Raw genomic sequence first — 20,441 nt, 5'->3', positions numbered from 1 at the left:
GGTGCCCCTCGACTCACCCAGCTCCACCCAGCAGACATCACCTGACTTCCCACCGCTGCAGTTCTAGCAAAAAACAAAATTCATTGACCAGAATCGGCCAGCATGCACCTAGGGCCCGTGGCAGCCGGAAGGTTGAGACACTGAGTTGCTCAACAGGAGAAAAGTCCAAAGCGGGGTGGAGACAACTGCCAGGTGAACAGTTCAGAGGAGGACACAGTTGTTGTGGCCGGGTGGTCAGGGAGCAGGAGGGGATGAGCTGTGAGTTTCTAGTGATCGACAGGGATTGGGCAGCTGGTTGGGGAAGCCGTGGACGAGGACGCAGGGAAGTAAGTGTGAACAGCCAACAGGCCCGGGAGCTTGGGCAGGCGCTGGCCGGACTGTGACAGCCTTCAGCACCAGGCTGGGGACAGAAGGCTTGATCCTGCCAGCCGCGGAGAGTCACTGGAGGGCGTTTTAGGGAGATGACCGTGTGCAGAGGTACCATGTACTCTTTTTCCAAAGTGCAGACATGACATTTCTGGTTGGTCTTGAATGTCTGCCTCTGCCGAGCGGCCTCATCTCGTCCACGGGCGAATTACCTTCCAACCAAATAGCCCGTGTGCCCACGCAGGCCACTGTCAAAGAGCACTGTAATTGTCTGGACAATTTCCTCTCAAGTGCTCTGGGCTTGAGGCTTCCAGTCGGTGGAAGAGGGAAGACAGAAGGGCGACAGCGGCCCTGCTGGGTCCCTGGTGCACACGGGAGTCGGCGCCCAGCCAGGCTCCAGAGCAGCCCGGGCTGGTGAGGGACCTGGCCGGGCAGATGGGACGCGAGGTGTTCTGCATGTGAGTTTGGGGTGAAGCTATGTGTGTGGGGGGTGGGAGCTGGGGTTGACGGTCATTTGTCTCGAAGCTGGGAGGCCCCCTCGGGTCAAGTGTGGGGGCTGCCGGGGGTCAGAGCATGCTCCAGGTGAAGGGTCATTGTGGCCCCTGTAGGAAAGGCAGCTGCAGGCTCGGCCTGGGTGGCCCTGGGGGACCCTCAGCAGCTGGTGCAAGGGCGGCCGGGCGCCTAACGAGACAGGAAGGACAGGAATCCGGTTCCAAGTGTTCGGACAAAACTCTTTCATCTCCCACCGAGCCTCGGCTTGGGAGCGAGGACTGAATCTGTTGAGTGTTTTGAAACTGCGTCGGCTTGGGGAGCCCATCCTCACTGCCCCCTTGCATCTGTGTGACGCTCACTCTTCCGCAAAGAGGTCCAGGCGGAGTGTTCAGTTTCCAGACTTAGGAGCATTATCCTCCCCTACCCCTACACAAGACCCCCTGGCCCTGCACCCAAAGTGCACACACTGGCATGGGAGGAGGGGCGGGAACATTACTGATCTTTCTTAATAAGGGTGAAGAATGGTACCGAAGAGGGGAAATCCCACGCAATCTGATACATGCGTTAATCCCCCGACCACCTTGAGCCCCACATCCCAACAGCTGCTGAGGTCTTCCCGCCTGCTGGGAGGGCCCAGGCAAAGTAGAAAGGGAACCTGGATTAGTGCCCTGAGAGGGTCCGCAAACCCTGGAGCCACTCGGGGTGCTGGCTTTGGGCTGTACATTCCCACCAAAAGATTTAAACTCCCGCATTTTTCAAGGCCAAAAATCTCTTAATCACTGGGTTTAGTTTTGGAGTCTTGGGACACCGGAGGATAGTCCCCTCGTGGCATTCTCCCAGCACAGTGCTCAAGCCTGTGTCTCTGGTGGGTTCACCGGAGTCGGGACAGACTTATCTGTAAAGACAATAAAACGGTAGCACACACCTTGCATTTGCTGCTGTCCTGTAAGGGCTTGTAGGTTTTTACATATAGTATCTTAACATCTTCCAGACGGCTCTGGAAGGATGTTCCGATGTGGATAGTGAGGTGAGTCACTATCCACGACTAGTCAGCACCAGCCTCCGTCCTTATCTGGCTCCATCTGACTCGCAAATCTCTAGCTTACTGTGCTTTGTTTACTCATCTGTGTAATGGGCTCAATGCTTAAGGCTGTTGTAGAGATATCTATAAAAAGGGAGAAACAGATTCTTCAGTGCTATAAAAATATCACTAATAAATATTTCCTCTGTTTTCCAGTTAGTTTTTTTAGATAAAGATTATGTCCATTTATGTTTTCAAAAAATCATTTTCTGGCTGAGTGAGGTGGCTCACACCTGTTAGTCCCAGCACTTTGGGAAGCCAAGGTGGGAGGATTGCTTGAAGCCAGGAGTTCAAGACCAGCCTGGGCAACATGGCAAGACCTGGTCTTTACGAAAAAATTTAAAAATTATCCAAGTGTGGTGGTGTGTGCCTGTAATACCAGCTACTTGGGAGGCTGAGGCAGGAGGAGCCCTTGAGCCCAGGAGTTTGAGGCTGTAGTGAGCTATGATCATTCCACTGTACTCCAGCCTGGACAACAGAGCAAGACCCTGTCTCTTAAAAAAAAAAAAATCATTTTCTTGCTCATATCAGAAAAGATCTTCCATGACACAGAATAAGGAGTCTAAAGGTTTGTTTTTAAGGCTTGTACCAGTGTCTTTTGAAAATGCAGATGGCCAGCCCCGCCGGTGCAGGATTCTTGGCGCTTTCAAACTCAAACATTCCCCCTCCCAGCTGATCTGCGTTATCCTCGCTCACACTGTGGGACTGGCGGCTGCCAGGGCCACGGGCTTTTCACCGGGCAGCCAACGGCAACATCCCACAGGGCATTTTCCACTGTGGGCCATTTGCTGGGAGGGCCCCAGTGCCTGAGCCAATAGAGTCCCCTCATCGCTCCCTGTTGGATGACTCTAAAAACAAAGATGGGGGGAAGCTGAGACTCACTCACTCACCTCATCTACTTCACTCCCAGGGCAGTCGGGGGACCGGCCAGGGTGGGGAGGCTTTGAGTCTGCTGGGCAGAGAAGCAGCCACCCAGAGGCCGCTGTCCTCCTCCAGACTTGGAAGCGCACACACGCTCCTACAGCTCCCCTGGAGCAAGAGAGAAAGGAAACCCGAGGTGTAGGACGCCAGGTCTGTTCCCACTGGCAGCCACTCCTGGGCACAGGAGACCAGCAGGGGCTTTGTGTCTGAAAGTCTCCTCCTTGGCAGGTATTCACAGAGGCGTCCGGGCTACACTTAAATGAAGAAAAAATAAACATAGGAAATCATATTTTTGTATTCTACTGAACACTGCAAGAGTGTCTCCTATTCCTTTCCACATCCTAACTAGACGTACTCATCGGTTTAAGGTGAGGAAATCCCAGTGTCCAGTTCCTGGTATGTCCATAACAGGCAGGGCCAGCTTCGCATCGGCCCCGCGCTTGGAGGGACTCAGCACTTGGTTTACTGCGCTGCGGCCACCATCGTACAATTCTTCATAATTTTTGAACCAGGGGCCCTGCATTTTCACTTTGCACTGGGTTCTGCAAATTATGTAGCCAGCCCTGAGAGCAGGCAAAGGTGACCTATAGAGCCCAGCGCTCTGCAGAGAACGCGCATAACCTGGTCACCATGTACCTGTGTCTGAAGGCGAAGCAGCAACCGCTAGGTGCTGCTTTATTGGCAAGGCCTTTGCTTTCAGGAGGACTTCTGCAATCTGCAGTCTCATACCTGACCCACTTAATTAATTCCAGTAATTCTAAACTTCTTAAACATTTTAAAAATACAGACATCAAAGTATCCCTGGCTTCCCCTGAGGACTGATCCACTCACATTCTTACCACTGTGATTGTTCTTTGGCAAGAGGGCCAGGAGGAGTTTTCTCTTCAGGAGTCATTTGTGAAAATGTAAATGCCTGTGGGTAACCTCTCAGCCAAGATTACTTAACACATGAGGGAGGCTGAGTGCCCACGAGGGGCTGGGGTGGCAGGACCAGGACTCGAGTGGCAAGAACAGGTTTCCATGGGGCGCTCGGAGGGTGGGAGCAGGACGGCAGTGAGGCAATAAGGAAACGAACCCTTTCTAGCTGGGGTGGCTGCGGGTGCAGAGTCAAGGAAGGGGAAGAGCTCAGGTAAGACTGTAGGCAGAGAAGAGGGTCTCAGAGGGAGGACATGTGAGAGCCAAAGCCAAGGTAGATCAGACACTATTCAGGGGACAGGCGGGGCACAATTGTCCCCATCTCAGGAGAGCCCAGAGAGAGCCCGCAGTCAGCAGGCCGGCCCAGAGAACAGACATTTGTACTGTAACTCTTTGCTAAACAGTTTCAAACTCTAAGTCTCCCGATAGGACCTTTAAAAGTCCCATCCATTCAGACCGTGCCTCTCAAACCTGTCTGCACATCCCAATCGCCTGGTGGGGGAGGGAGGCTCAGAAGTTCCCACTTGAGGACCCCACCCCAGTCAATGAGTCTGACTCTCTGGGGGCGACCAGCACATCGGGGTCTGTTCAAAGCTCTCCAGGGATGCGCAGGAAGGTGGGAAGCCCGTGATTCAGGTTACGTGTCTGGAATACACAGAGCTGGGGCAGCTGAGGGGCGAAACCAGAGCAGAGGAGCCCCCAGGCTGGAGGGCCCTTCCCAGGCAGGACAGGCCCCACAAGGGTGAGCGAAAGAGAAGAGAAAAGTAAGGAAACCAAACCGCAACTGATTTCCTCTGTCCAGCTGCCTGGGGTAGCGCGTGTCAGTTACGCACTATGTGCCTCTCTCTCAGCACAGATATAACCTCCCCACCCCCCAGGACTGTCTTGAACCCCGTCCTCACAGTGGAAAGCTACCGTTCTTCATTAGGGTGTCGGGTGGCTGGAAAGTGGATGGCGCGTGACAATAGACGTTGAAGGCTAAGTTCTGGGAACAAGATGTGTTCCACCTGGCAGTCCTGCGAGCGAAGACACAAAGGCAGAACAAAGACTGAGGCCGGGAGCTAAGATCATAGTTCCTGCATGAGCAGGAAGAGGATTGGGGGGCATGCACGCCTCTGCTTCTCTCTCTAGCCCTAGATATTTTTCCCCCACTTTCACAGGCAGAAATTCAACTGTAAGCAGGGAAACGTGACCTCTCCCACAGTGGCTGAAATGGCTGGGTGGCAAGTTGTCCTGAGCGCTTCCTGGTGGTTCCTACCCCACTCCTCTCCTCCCCGCCTTTCTCCCACCTCCTGGGGTCCTGCCCACAGAGGAGTCCTGCTCTGCACTTGCCGTCAGCCTCCCGACCACACCGTCTCCTGTCTTGCAGCGTACTCCTCCCGGGGAGCGGCCCAATGTCCTCCAGCCTCCTGGAACCTGCCATCGACTGATCCCACCACCTGAGCTCCGTCCTTGCCCCCTTTGTGTCCTCATTTCTCTCCTTCCCAGCTTTGCATTCACTCCTTTGTGCAAATGCTCCTCTCCCTTGCCCCCTCTGCCTTCATTTTCCTTTAGAAAAACCCCCACTGGGTCCAGTCCAGCCCTCTGTCCCCTGGGGACCCGTTCAGAGCAGCCGCCCCCACTGGAGAAGGCTGTGTGGCCAGGTGGTGTCGGGGAACTGGCAGGACCACTTGCCCATATGGCACTGGGCGCTGACCAGCCCCGGCCCACTTGCCCTTGTCTGGTCCTGCCCTCGTTCTCCTGGATGACCGTGGCCGGCTCCCCTGTGCTCAAACCTCCAGCACCTCCTCCCCATCTTCCTTCTCGAGACGTCATCTTGCTTCCTATTTCTCTGAGAAAATTGAGCAAGCTGAGAACATCCACTAATGCCCACGTCCCAGGCCCCTGCAGCCACCTGCCACCATTCTGAATTGAGCTGTGTGCCCTCCAGTCTGGGCTGGTCTCGCCACGTGGGCACCAGGCCCCTGCTGCCCTACACAGGGACATCTCTTCAACATCGTCAAGGCTTCCCTTCTCACCAGATCATTTCCGAAGGCATACAAACATGCTTCAAGGTCACCTTCAAAACAACAACAAAACAAAACACATCCACTGGCAGAGGGTCCTAACCATTTTGGTTTTGTTTTTTGTTGTTGATGTCATTGTTTGGAGGGGTTATTTGTTCTGCCTTGGATTCCTTTGGCAAATCTGGTGAAATCTGTGTATCTCTTCTCAACACAATGCTTCAAATGTATAAAACAATATACAGGATAATAAAGGAAGCCCGTTTGGTGAAATGCAGTCACCAAACTATTTTAAAGCAATTCTGTCCATAGGAATGCGTGGGCTTCCATAGTAACGCGTCACATGACGAGATCTAGCAGGGGTCTTATAGCCACCATTTGAAATAGTGACAATGGCAAATGCTCTTTCCGGGTATCTGCAGCACTTGCAATGTGATGCAAACCGTCGGTGATTTCTATTGCTGATTAAGTCACGGGCACCAATCAAACTGCTGGAGGTGGCTGCCTGTGCTCGTGGTTGAGGAAATGCTAGTTGTCGGTGAAATAAAAAATGTTACTTTTTTCCTATCTGAGTTGACAGATACCCTGAATTCAGTGGGCCCTGGGCCCTGTCCTACAACTGTTGCCTCATTGCCTACTTCCCTTTGATGGTCCAAGTCCTTGAAAGATTCCCTGGGCTCATTCTCTCCCGTCCCTCTGTCCCTATTCTCTCTTGAGCCCACTCCAGTCACTCCACCAAAACTGCACTCGTCCAAGTCTCCGGTTTCCTTCATGTGGCTATATCAATGACCATTGCTCAATGCTGGGTGACTTGATTTATCTGATCACTTGCCCTCTCCAACGTGGAGCCCCGTCCTCACTCACCAGCCTCCTCTGGGTTGATTCCTAGCTCCTGGCCACGCCTTATACCCCACGGCTGCCTCCTCCTCAGGCCCCATCTGCGGTTCGGGAGGGCTCCTGGGTCAGCCCTCCGGCCCCTGCTCTTCTGTGTCCACACTCACTCCCTAGGGGCCTCCATCCAGTCTCATGGCTTCCAACCCCATCTCTGTGCTGTGGAGTCCCTGAACTCTGCACTTACTTATCCAGCTGTGGTCACCCTCAGCTGGGTGGGGACAGTCACCTCCAAACCAGCACGTCCAGAACAAAACTCCTCGTGTCTGCCTGGCATCCTCTGTATTTGTCAGGGTCCTCCAGAGAAACAGAACCAATAGGCTGTGCATATATAGAGAAGGAGACTTGTTATGAGGAATTGGCTCACGTGATTGCGGGGACTGGCAAGTCTGAAATCTGCAGGGTGGGCCAGCAGGCTGGAGACCCAGGAGATACAATGCTGTGGCCCCAGTGGGAAGGCATCTGCTATAGAACCAAGGAGGGCTGATGTTGCAAATAAAGCCCAAAGACAATCCCCTGGAGAAACCTTTCTTGCTCAGGGGAGGACGGATGTTAGGGACTGAATGTTTGTATCCTCCCAGAATTCATATGTGGAAGCCCTAGCTCCCAATATAATATTAATAGTATTTGGAAATGGGGCCTTTGGGAGGTAATTAGGGTTAGATGAGGTCATGAGGGTGAGGCCTTCGTGATGGGATTAGTGGCCTTATAAGAAAAGGAAAAAAGAAAGATTTCTCTCTGTGCACACACAAAGATGAGGTCACATGTGTCCTTACCAGGAACCAAATCAGCCAGAATCTTGATCTTGGACTTTGCAGCCTCCAGAATTGTGAGAAAAGAAATTTCTGTAGTTTAAGCCGCCAAGTCTATGGTATTGTGTTATGGCAACCTGAGATAAGACTAAGCCTTTTTGTTCTATTCAGGCCTTCAATTGAGTGGGTCAGTACTCAAAGTCTACTGATTTAAATATTAATCTTATCCAAAAACTAACCTCATAGGAACACAATGAATAATGTTTGACCACATATCTGGGCAGCCTATAGCCCAGCCAAGTTGACACATAAAATTGACCATCAAACCCTCCAAACCCAGACCCTCACACTTCCCATCCTCTTCACTCTTTCAGCAAATGGCAACTCCATTCCTCCAGTTACCCAAGACAATAACCTTGGGCACTGTCTGTCACACCCTACAGCTAAACCATCAGCAAATCCTGTCAGTTTCACCTTCCAAATGTAACCAGAAACTGATCTCTTCTCAGCACCCACCTTTATCACCACCACCCTGCCTAGTCTCCCAGCATCTTGGACCTGGATGATTATGGGAGCCTCCTAGGTGGTCTCCCTGATTCAGCCCAAATGTGACCTTGGACATGTTACTTTAACATCTCTAAGCCTCAATTTTCCCATCTGTAAATAAGGATGACAGCAATGAATATTGAGATTTGTTTAAGAATTTAAATAAATGCTGGGACCAGCCTGGGCAATATAGTGAGACCCCGCACCTAGAAAAAATTAAAAATTTCCTTTCTCTCTGCATCCACACCAGCATCTATTGTTTTTGGACTTTTTAATAAAAGTCATTCTAACTGGGGTAAGGTGATATCACATTGTGGTTTTAATTTGCATTTCCCTGATGGTTACTGACGTTGAGCATTTTTTCATATGTTTATTGGCCATTAGTCTATCTTCTTCTGAAAAGCTTCTGTTCATGTTTTTTGCCCACTTTTTAACAAGGTTGTTTGAATTTTTTTTCTTGCTGGTTTGCTTGAGTTCTTTGTAGATTCTGGTTATTAGCCCTTTATCAGATGTGTAGCTTGTAAATATTTTCTCCCATTCTGTAGGTTGTCTATTTACTTTGTTGATTATTTCCTTGGCAGTGAAGAAGCTTTTTAATTTAATCAAGTCTCATTTATTTATTTTTGTTGTTGCCTTGATTGTCACTGGGGTCTTCTTCATAAATTCTTTGCCTAGGCTGACATCTAGAACAGTTTTTCTGACATTTTCTTCTAGAATTCTTATGGTTTCATGTCTTACATTTATGTCTTTTATTCATCTTGAATTAATTTTTGTGAGTGGTTTCATTCTTCTGCGTGTGGCTATCCAGTTGTCCCAGCACCGAGAATGACCTTTAAACATCGTGTTTCATAGTATTTTGTTTAGCGTTAGTAAATCTTAGCCTTATGTTTTCATTTGACACCACATTTTAACCACTGTAATATATTCCCAGTTCAATGCTCAAATAAATAATTTTAGGAGGCTTACGAAATTCACAGAATAGTTGTCTTATCCATGGAGGTTTCCTCCCCAGCTGTGACAATGTCCTATTCCTTGTTTTGGGGTTTTCTTTTTTTCTGTTCAATGTTAAGTCCTCACTAAAGCGAGGTCCCACTGAGCTCCACTGGATTTCCAAGGTAAAGCCTCACTGGCCTTCTGAGTCACCTTATCCAAACCTGGCCTGCAACCCAAATTTGGGTTTTTATGGTCTATGAAACCAAGGCGTGTTGATTTAAGAATTTAAGAACCAGACAACCAGCCTGAAAAGGTCAGTCACCAAGCTGGGTGCAGCCCAGCCCACCACACACAAACTAGAGAAATGAGCCCTGCACACTCTTTGTGGGCTAAGTGCATTCACACGTTTTTTAAATCTGGAGAAGCTGGGTCATTTGATTACTGTCTGGGTTACTTACAGTGTTTGCTCTTGACTTTTCAGATCTACAGGGGGTTTTCCAGATTCTTCCCTCTCCATGTCCTCGACCTGCTCCTTGGATTTTGTCCTTCACATTTTGGGACCTGAAGCTAACCACTGCTTTATTTTTTTCAATGACAAAGGTGAAGCCACCAGAACATGCCTGTTCTGGAAGGGGATCCACTTCTCTTATTCAGCCATGAGTAGTTTTTTCTAAAAGTCTCTGTGCTGTGTTCAGCTAGGTCTCTGTAGAAGTTTCCCAGGGCTGCCATAGCAAAGTGCCACAAACTGGGTGGCTCAAAACAACAGAAATTTATTCTGCCACAGTTCTGGAGGCCTGAAATCAAGGTATCAGCAGGGTTGGTTTCTTCTGAGGGCTGAGGGGTAATCTGTTCCAGGCCTCTCTCCCAGCTCCCAGTGGCTGCCCCGGCGTCCTTGGCGTTTCTTGGCTGATAGATGCATCATTCCACTCCCTGCCTCCGTCTTCACGTGTGCTCTCCCTGCACCTCTCTGTCTTCACGTGGCCGTCTTCTAAGGACATCAGGCTTATTGGTTTGGGGGCCCACCCCACTCCAGTGTGACTTCATCTTAACTAATCACATCTGCAGTGACTCTATTTCCAAATAAGCTCACACTCTGAGGTCCTTTAGGTGAGGACTTCAACATATGCCTTTTAATTCAATCCATAGCATCCCATATATAAAGCTTTCCCACAGAACACTTAAGAATTAGTCATCTAATAACCATTTACGTCTTTAGAAAATATCCTTATGTCTTCCTGGGTTTTTTTACCTTTCTAATATTTTTTCTCATATGGCAGGTTTTTAGTCACCTCTACCTTGAAAAGGTACAACATAGCAAACCTACGCACCTATCTTGTCAGGGAAAAACAGCCATGAAAAGGCAGCAATGCATTTTACTAAATGACATTCGATCATTTTATTTTAAAATGTGGATCTATTTCATTTTTAATGAATTCTAATGAAATTTGTTGAGCTGAAAGATAATGCCTCCTGGGAAAGTGTCTAGAATTCTTGTGGTCATGGTGACCTCAGTTTGTAATATTCAGTAAATTAATAGATGGTTCAATCTTACTGAGTTGAAAATGATCTCTGCAAGCATTTAACCACATACCATGGTTTTTATTTGTGTTAATGTGAACTTTGACCAAATCCAATTCTTGTTATGAAAAATAGATTTTCCTTTATTCATCCAAAAAGAGAGGAAGGAAATTTAATCTAGAACTTGTCATTTCTGTACGATTTTGGGTAAGATATTTCACATTGGTTTTCCTCAATAACAATAGCAAGCATGATAATAATACTAATTAGCATGATAGTAATGAGTTCTAGTCATACAATTTTCCTGTCTCTGCCTCTCCTGGGAAGACTGCATGAAAGGCCATGTGTGAATGGCATAGAAAGTCCTCATAAATTTAAAATATAGCAGCCTGCCAGTCTGAAAAATAACCCAAGGAAAGTTACAGAGAGTTTGGAATAGCAAGGAAGGAAACTTCATTTTTAAAGCCAAAACACTCACAGTACGGCCCATCCTAAATGATTATCAAATGGTTTTTCCAAGGTATTACTTGATTACTTTCTCATAATTCTTATATATTTGTGTAAGAAGATGTGCTAAAATAGAACCTCTGAACTATACCTAAGCTTCCAGGAAAGAGGTTCATTTGCTGTGTGCCTTAATAGGAAACACAGTGTCCAACACGTCCTTAGGAAATCCTAGTTGAAGTTATTTCATTCAGATATATCATAGCACGAAAGTTATTTTCTTTTCTCGTGTTGGTAGATTTGCTAATACATCTCATTTAGATGAATTCATATCTCCCTTGAGTCTATTCTTACCTCCCCAATTCGAGCACTTTGAGATAGTTTATAACGAAGAGGCCATTCGGTTGAGGGGTTAGGGAGGACGCACAGGGTTTTGAACCAGACATTTCCTGAAATTGCTGAACATCAAAGTTGAAGCAACTTCCAAGGGCCAATGACTGAGTTCGTTTAAAGGCAGCTCCTCATTTTTCTCTAATAAAGTTACAGGAAGCAAATCAAGGTTTAAGCTCTCTCTATAACGGACCCAACGCCATGCCAGGAGCATTTGGGGGCAGACACGTGTACGATGGCTCTCTCCCAAACAGCTCTAAATCCACTCAGATTACACGGCAGGAAAAGCTGAGATGAGGCACAAATGGCCAAATCCTCCAACTCTCCACTTGGACAGCAGAGCCCGGGTGGTTCTGGGTAAGGAAACTTCCACCACGCCTGGCTTAGGGCCACCTCCCAGCCTACGGCCGGCACCACATCCATCTGGGCCTGACGTTTCCTTCCCCAGCGTGGGCGGGAAAGGCCCATGCAGCGATGTGTGTCCATAGGCTGGCTTTGCGAGGGGTGCAGTGACAGCCGCAGGTAGCCAAAGGTGAGACCGCGGAGGGACGAGGAGAGCCTGGGACTCAAACATCTACCACCCACCCCTGCAGCCCTCCAAGAATCGTGGGTGGGAGCAGACTGGTGCACGGGCCCTTGAGAGTCGGAGAAAGGGTCTCAGGAGACGGACAGGGTGAAGGATGAAACAGACATGCCCAGGGACACCGGCCAGTCAAGACGCAGGAGCCGGGACTGGAAGAAGACACATCTGCCCCTTAGTCCTGGCCAGGGTTCCCCAATGGTCACCACTGTTGAGATGACACTTAATGTGGAGCCAAAACTCCAGCGTTGACACAGCTGGGGTGTAGGCAGGCTGGGAGATGAACAAGTCGAGGGAACCCCACTGTGTGCTGTAGGTTCCTGCCTTTAGGGTTTTTTTAAAATTTCTTTAAAAGAAAATGTAGCTCACAGACAACAGAGGAAGGAGACAACATAAAAGTTTATATGGAAAAATGAAAACCCTCACGCTTCAGAGCTGGTGCTCCTAAGCCCAGAGCCAGTTTGAGGGGCTGACGGCTCTGGTGTCTCCACAACTGCCCGTCACAGATTTTCACAGCACTGTACAGCCCCGCATTTCTGGTACTCTCTTCGCTGGGGACTAAGCAAGGCTTCCTGCTAGCCCTCCCCAAAATCAAATTCTCTTCTTCTTCTTTTTGTTTGGCAACGCTATCTCATCATTGCCTCCATTAAACTTCCAAGAGACTCTGAGTCCAAGTGATTTTGCCAAAGTGATGTCACTGCAAGTTGTTCTTCTTTGGAAAAAGGGGTGGGGAGATGTCTCTAGTCAAGTAAGTTTAGCAAATGCTGCACATGAGACCTTTTCTGGGAGGGTCACGATGCACATTTGCATATTACGAGCTTTGAGCAGTCCTAGTCACCCAGCTGTTCTCAAACATACTTGACATTTACGTCCTCAACACAAGACATCCTGCAAATGCAGCATTCCAAGGTGCAGTCACTGGGAAACCCCACTCTCAATCGGCTCACGCGTGCCACTAAGCCACGGGCCACCCACCCAGGGTTGTGCTTTTTGGGCTTTGTGAACCCAAATGCAAGACCCAACATTTATTCCCGGAACTTGTCATCTTGTTAGACTCTGCCCCGCCCACCCAGCCTGTCAAGGTCTTTTTGGAACTTGATGCTTGGAATCATATTTGTTTTGGACCCGTATCTCTCAAGCAGATGTTTCCACGCACACACACGCATCTGCAGGAAAAGGGTAGCTCTTAGGTGGATGGCCAGTTCATCCCTGCCCACGCTCATCCTCCCGGGAGGTCAGGCTGGGACAAGTTCCTTCCTATACAAATAGCCCTGCAGGGTGGGGCCTTCCAGAGCATCAGGGAAGAGTTTTATGTGGTTTCCATGGAGATATATTCAGTTAAAGTTGTTTTTCCAACAAATGGCCCCAAAGTGAAAAGTGGTTGCTAGGAAGTTGAATTATTACCTAACGCCAGTAGCAGCTGCTGGTAACCACAGGGGAAAGGAGTGGGGAGCTCGTGTCTGGGAGCTGGGGACTCATTAACACTCCTTAAATTAGCAAGTCTGTATAGCACGAGTTTAAAAATAGCAGCCTAATAGTTTCTAAAATTAGCCATCATTGCTCTCCATAAATATTTAGACCTCCAATAAACTTCTGGTCCACTTGCCTTGCCTAACGGGGTCAAAGCAGGCTTAGTTTTTATGCCACATTCTTTAGGATCAGTAGACTTAGTGATTGACCTTGACAAGTGAGAGCTGTGAGAAGCGCTGAATGCACGGACCAGGGACAGCCTGCATGGCCGGCGGCCTGGAGGTAGGGCCAGGAGGCATCTCAGAGGCTCTTCATCGATCTAGACGCTTGCAGGGGCCAACTGTCCTGGTTTGCTTGGAACCGTCCCGGTTTTAGCACTGAAAGTCCCCTGTCCTGGGCAACCTCTCATTCCCCAGCAAAGCAAGACAGTGGGTCACCCTGACTACCTAAACCACTGCAAAAAGACTAAGGCCACCCTTCTGGGACATCTTTGGGGAGGCCATTCTGCTCCCCAGAATCTGTTGCTGATCCCACCTGAAGCCCTCATGCTAACTTCGGTCCTATATAGTTGAGGCAGGGAGTGTGTAAAGGAGGAATGAAACCAAGGACAATACTCATCGCCAGGCACAGAACTGTCACCGCTGCGCATCCCTGGTTTCCCCATGTGTGAAACAGGGCTGGTAACAGCTGCTGCCTCGTTAGGTTGTTGGGAACAAATTAATTTACATCTAGCAGGGGATTCCTTAACACCCCAGGATTAAAGCCGAGAGGGCTGTGAACCCCACAGATGGCCCCTGGCCAGCACATGTCTCTGTCGCCTAGGAGATGCCCTGCAGCCCCTCTCTCCCAGCCTGCAGTCTCCACTGCTTAAATGCAGCACATTCCTCTGCTCTGAGGAAGAAGAAGGAAACAGGTTTTGCCTACTGACTTCTTGCTGGTTTGGGGACACTGAAGTGACATTGTCGGTAGAGATGCTTCCCTCGTCTCTCTTCAGAACCAGAAATCACTTTAGGGCGTGAGTGAAGTCTGGCTCCCTCATTTTAAAAAGGAAGCTGAGGCTGGGCACAGTGGTTCATGCCTGTAATCCTAGGACTGTGGGAGGCCGAGGCAAGAGGATCATTTGAGCCCAGGAATTCAAGACTAGCCTGAGCAAGAGCGAGACCCCTGTCTCTACAAAAAATAGAAAAATTAGCCAGGTGAGGTGGTGCACACCTGTAGTCCCAGCTACTTGGAGACTGAGACAGGAGGCTTGAGCCCAGGAGTTTGAGGTTGCAGCGAGCTATGATGATGCCACTGCACTCCAGCCGGGACGACAGAGTGAGACCCTGTCTCAAAAAAAAAAAAATAAATAAATAAACAAAAAATAAAAACAAGGAAGCTGAACCCCAGAGAGAAGCCCCAAGTTGCCCAGGGGTGAGGGCACCGCCGGGGCCCTGGACTCCTGATTCTCTGTCTTTTGCTGGTCACCCGGCCCCAGGCAGGGGAGAAGAGCTAGTGGTGTCCACTGGGAGATTCCCACTGCTCCTCCCTCCCTCCTTTCCTTCCTCCATCTCTCCTTCCCCTTCCTTCCTTCCTTCAATGTTTCCTCAAGTGTCCCCTCTATGCCTGGCACTACATGGTTGCTATGTCCTTACCCCCAGGAAGTGTTCTGGATTTTGTTATGCTTAGAGTTTTTTGAAAACCTTTGGAATGGCTCCACATTCCCGTATCTCTGAAAGCCAGGTGGCAGTCTCTGTTTTATATAACAAAGCTACCCTCTGAAGGTCCCCACTCATCACAGGCTGGGGTGAACGGGGCAGCGTGGTGTGAACAGAGGCCTGTGCCGGCGGAGAGGGAAGCTGGCCTCTGGTCCTGCCTGCATCTCCTACGGAGCTGGTGACCTTGGTAATTTCTGCCGCTGGCATCAGTTAACAATCTCTAGGTCACATCCAGCTCTGTAATTCTGAAGACAGTGTCTAACCTGCCTATGAAGTTAAACCTGTCCCTCCTTGAGCCCCAGAGTGAGGAAGTCACCCACTTCAGAGAACAGTTCATCCCGATGACAGCCCAAGGCTACTTTCTAAGTCACAACCAGCACACACCTTAGCACTTGTCAGTCCAAGGCGTGAATTACATTTGCTGGTTTAACAACTGTTCTTACTGATTACTGGTGGAACACAAGGATATGAGATTCAAATGCCGCAGAGGGGCTTGAGGGTAGACATAAGGTAGAACTTTCCGCAGGTGGCCGGTCAGTGCTCGGAGAATCCAGAAATGGGGGCTGGGAGTGCCCTTCCCTGAGGTCAGATTCCTGCTGTCATCCCTTCAGCTTCCGCGGAGAGCAGGTTACGCCCCCACCCAGTGAACTCTCAGGAACGATTTCTTAGACTATGCTAATTGTCATACCAACCACCTATTGAAAATTCGCTGTCGCGGACAGAAATAAGTGCATCGAGATAATCTTTAACCCGTTTCCTTTCTCTCCCCGCCCCCGCCTCTCCGGCTTCATTAGGCCTCCCGCCGGCGCCTGAGGAGCGCGATCCCCGGGGCGCGGGCAGCCACCCGGCTGGCCTAGCAGTGGCCGGCCATGGCCAGCACGGCCGTGCAGCTGCTGGGCTTCCTGCTCAGCTTCCTGGGCATGGTGGGCACGCTCATCACCACCATCCTGCCGCACTGGCGGCGCACGGCGCACGTGGGCACCAACATCCTGACGGCCGTGTCCTACCTGAAGGGACTGTGGATGGAGTGCGTGTGGCACAGCACGGGCATCTACCAGTGCCAGATCTACCGCTCCCTGCTGGCGCTGCCCCGCGACCTGCAGGCGGCGCGCGCGCTCATGGTCATCTCCTGCGTGCTGTCGGGCGGCGCCTGCGCCGCGGCCGTCGTGGGCATGAAGTGCACGCGCTGCGCCAAGGGCACGGCCGCCAAGGCCACGTTCGCCGCGCTGGGCGGCGCGCTCTTCATCCTGGCCGGCCTCCTCTGCATGGTGGCCGTCTCCTGGACCACCAACGACGTGGTGCAGAACTTCTACAACCCGCTGCTGCCCAGCGGCATGAAGTTCGAGATCGGCCAGGCCCTGTACCTGGGCTTCATCTCCTCGTCCCTGTCGCTCATCGGCGGCACCTTGCTCTGCCTGTCGTGCCAGGACGAGGCGCCCTACCGGCCCTACCCGGCCCAGCGCAGGGCCGCCACGGCCACCGCCGCCACCGCGCCCGAGTACCGGCCGCCGGCCGCCTACAAGGACAACCGGGCCCCCTCGGCGACCTCGGCCTCGTATAGCGGGTACCGGCTGAACGACTACGTGTGAGTCCCCGCCCGGCCTCCTCGGCCGCTGTCAGGGCCAGGGCGCTGCGCCCCTGGGGGCGAGCAGGGGTTCCAGCACAAAGTTGACTTCTGGGCTATTTTTGTATCCAAGGAAACAATGTGAACGTGAAGAAATGTTCTTGGAATCCAGGGCAGGAGGGGGGAAATAGGAAGAGGAGAAAGGTCTATATACCAAAGACTTTTTAAAAAATCCTTTCTGTTTTTGTATTTATTATACGTATTTATGTGGGTGATTTAGTAACAGCTTAATAAAAAGTGACTCAGGAGTTTGGTTGGTGGGGTTTGTGATACAGGAATAAACCTTTTGGATGTGGTTGTTTATGAAGTGGACAGTGTTCCTTTCGTTTCCAGACTTATTCTGGCTACTAAGGTGCTGGTCATCTCTGTTGGAGCCGGGCGGGGCCCAGGGTTGCTGGTCCGTGCAGCGGTGCTGACCACTAGTGCCCTGGGGTCATGACACTCAGGGAGTGGCCACCGCCCACGCACAGTGGGAATAATATTAGTCCAAAAGATGCTTGAGCTACACCCACTAAAAACAGTCACTGTAGCCCCGTTTAAGCTCAGAGGCAGGGCAGGAGGGAAGGGGCTTCCTTGGAAAAAGATAGTTTCCGTAAGTCACAAAATGAGGACAATGTTGTTTTCTTCCCATGAGCAATAGGTCCCCACCAGTAAGAAAACACGAGTCAGAAGAAAAAGCAAAGAAACATGCCTGGTGTCGTGGCTTTCTAGGCATTGACAAGAAGCCCGGTTAGTAGCGCTACTCACCCCCAAGGCCCCCAGCGGGACTTCACTGGCCTCGTTTCTGGGGTGGACAGCTCTGCTGCCACAGAGCAGGTCCTGGCGCCTGCTGCCTGCTCCTTCAGCTGGAAAGAACGGCTGGGAGGGTGGGGTGAGGCCTGACTGCTTTGAGAACCCTGACGACCTCTCTGGCTCTGCCCTGAGTCACATGGTCAGAGAGCTGTACATGGTGACAAACACGCCCCATTAGCCCAGGGAGCTGGGACCTGCTCTCATGTCCACATGGGCTCACATCCTTGCCCCACTGCTGACAGCACCCTGCTCATGCCTCTGTCCCAGCTCTCAAGATCTGAACGTGGAAAGAAATACCCCGGGCCGTGGAAGGGCTGAGCTGAATAAATGTGAATCAGTAAAGAAGAGAAGTAAAACTTTCTGAAAACAGAATGACATTCTGTCAGTCCTTGCTGGATGGTAACAGTCCAGAATGTGTTCAGTGACATTATTCTAGTTAATAGAGCTGTTACAAACGAAAGAAAAAATTGCTTTTTAAAAACTTTCTCTGAATTCTATCACTACTAAAATGAAATATATCTCTCTCCCCTACTTAGGTGAAAGACTAATAATGATGATTATAATTAATTGAGCACTTACTATGTGCCAGGCATACTTTTCATTTGTTAATTTGATCCAATGAGATAAATGAGAACCCAGTGGGGTAAATACTGTTCTTAACCTTGTTTTGCAAAGGACGAAACTAAAGCACAAAGAGATTGAGTTGCTTGTACAGATCACAGAGAAAGTGAGTAAAAGACCCAGGATTCAAACCTGGACAGGTAAGAAAGGGGAGAATATATTAACTCAAATAGGGGCATGACCTATAGTCTAAACACGTTTGTGTCCATTTGCAAATAATTGAGGGAGTTGTTACATGGCCATATTTGGCTCTTTCTAGAACCATCACTCCACAAAGCTGCTACTAACTGGATCCTGGCTTGGGTGAAAGGTGATGTCAGACCCAGAGGTCCAAGTTCGAATCCCCATGGGACACAGGAAGTGACATCCGATGGCTCCATCCTACAGCTGGCCAGCTAAAACAGGAAGTTGATCCGAATAAACCTTGATTCCCTCCCCAGGTAACGGTGTGAGAATGCCGTTCCCAGCTTTCCTCTGCTCTCCTGCTCTCACATGAACTTGAGGTCCTCTGAGTCCCCCTTTTGCCACACAACAGCAATGGCCATCGGGTAGATTCCCATTTCTGCCCAAATCACCAGGACTTGGAAGTCTTACCCGAGGTTCTTTTGGCGAACGTATGGTCTCCTTTTGGAGGCACAACACACGATCCTAAATTTCAGAATGAAAAGTAACATGAGTCAGACTCATGTTTTCCAGGAAACCGTTATAGGTATAAATTTACAACATAACCCTTATGGATTAAGAAATGCTTCGTTTCTTTGTTTCTCTAAATCAAATCAAATTCGGGTCTGAGTCAGAAAGGGCTAAAGTCTGGATGAAAAAAAAATGTGTATCTAAGGTCAGCCATGTTTTCTAGTCCCCTCCTCCTGCGGTAAGAGATCTCTGGGCCCAGCACTAGGGGAGGCCCTGGACTCAGAAGGGGTGGGAGACCCGTCATCAGTCCTTGGGGCCACCCTGAAACCTTCACAGCCCAGGGGCTCCCAATGCTCCTCATCCATCCCTGCAAATAGGAATGGAATATTCTACCCTGTGGAACCCTGGAGAAAATAACAACCTGTTTCCCAGTCAGTCTCTGGGGAGCCACCTCCTGAGATGGTGCCACTCTCCTCAATGCACCTGACTGTTTCCCCTCCTCACCTACACACCCCTAATTGCTTTCATGAGTTTAGCCTTTTGAAATCAAAGGCCTCTGAAATCTCCCAGGGATCCTACTTTCGTGTAAGCCTGTGGCCCTAAGGGGAAATATTTTGAAAACTACATTCAAAATCTGTATAAGATTACTTGATAGTAAGAAACCAAAGATGGAACCAGGACTTGCACCCAAAAATCCTGGCCCCAAAGCCCCACACTTTCCCACAATGCCATCCTGCTTCTCCCTGCCTTGGTCCCTCTGTCCCTTACTACAGACAGAAGGGACAGCATGGATAGCAACAGTCCTGGCGGTGGATGTGGGTCTGGACCAGGCGGTAGCTGTGGAGAGACGAGAAGACACGGGATATGTCTGAAGGTAGAGCTGACAGGATTTCCTGATGGCCAGTGTTGGGGGTGAAAAAAAAAGAGGCTTTAAGGATAGTTCCAAGATTTGAAACTGGATGAACTGGAAGAAGGGGGGCTACCATTTTCTGGAATGAAGAAGGTTCTGGAAAGAATAGGTTTTGGGGAGGTAGATCACATTTGTTTTACATGTGATTGGTCTGAGCTGCCTCGAGTGGAGATGCTGAGCGGGTACTTACGTACATAAAGCTGCAGAGATCAGCTCGGGAGCCATCAGCCTAGGGATGGCATTTAAACCACGCAGCTGGACGTGAATCCAGACAAGGACGCAGAGATACCAGGGCCACAGCCCAGGAAAGTGCCACATCCGAGGCCAGCAGGGCGTGGGTCTGGCCAGATGAGGAATGTCCAGTGAGCAAGGGGAACCAAAATGTCCTGCAGGCCAAGGCCAGAGCACATTTCAAGGAGGGACCATCAACTGCGCTACACTATGTCTTCGATCTTCACAGTGACCCGGCAGTCAGCATCTTATCACCTGCCTTGCACGGGTGGGAGCACCGGGCAGAGAACAGGAGAGCAGTTTGCTCAAAGTGATTTGAAGATTTGCTTACGAGCCCCTGCACCATGAGAAGACGATCATGCAACTGAAAATTCCAATTTCCTCCCACACATAAGTGACTGTTCAGCGAAGGGCCTCAGGTGTGTGTGTCTGGGAGCAGGAGAGGGTGGAGCAGAACCATTCCTAAGGATGGCAGAAACCGGGGTCCCCCATTCATTCTGAGCATCCCTGCCCCTGTTTGTCCAGGATTACAATGATAAGCCTAGAAGGTGGTTTGTCTTGTGTGCACTGTAAGAGCCATCTCGGTGCCTTGAAGGCAGAATTTCCATCTATTATAAACAGAATCGGATAC

General features: G+C 50.0%; 1 protein-coding gene across 4 annotated transcripts; it reads left to right on the top strand.

Annotated features, from left to right (window-relative positions):
* Positions 1–140: 140 nt before the first annotated feature.
* Positions 141–16,926, top strand: CLDN14 (claudin 14). 4 transcript variants are annotated; one of them, XM_012640130.1, is made up of 2 exons: positions 141–192; positions 15,794–16,926. In XM_012640130.1, exon 2 carries the CDS (start codon positions 15,869–15,871, stop codon positions 16,586–16,588), a length of 720 nt encoding a protein of 239 aa, XP_012495584.1. In that variant the 5' UTR covers positions 141–192; positions 15,794–15,868; the 3' UTR covers positions 16,589–16,926. The 4 variants fall into 4 exon arrangements, 3 of the variants coding, with proteins under 3 accessions (XP_012495584.1, XP_012495583.1, XP_012495582.1); XR_001137298.1 differs by lacking the exons at positions 141–192; positions 15,794–16,926 and adding exons at positions 213–824; positions 5,145–7,233; XM_012640129.1 differs by lacking the exon at positions 141–192 and adding an exon at positions 213–326.
* The last annotated feature ends 3,515 nt before the right edge of the window (positions 16,927–20,441 follow it).

The sequence above is a fragment of the Propithecus coquereli genome, unplaced genomic scaffold, assembly GCF_000956105.1.
Source record: "Propithecus coquereli isolate 6110/MARCELLA unplaced genomic scaffold, Pcoq_1.0 Scaffold148, whole genome shotgun sequence".
Classification (NCBI taxonomy): Eukaryota; Metazoa; Chordata; class Mammalia; order Primates; family Indriidae; genus Propithecus; species Propithecus coquereli.
The sequence above is the reverse complement of the archived record's forward strand: the minus strand, read 5'-3'. Positions and strand labels throughout refer to the sequence as shown.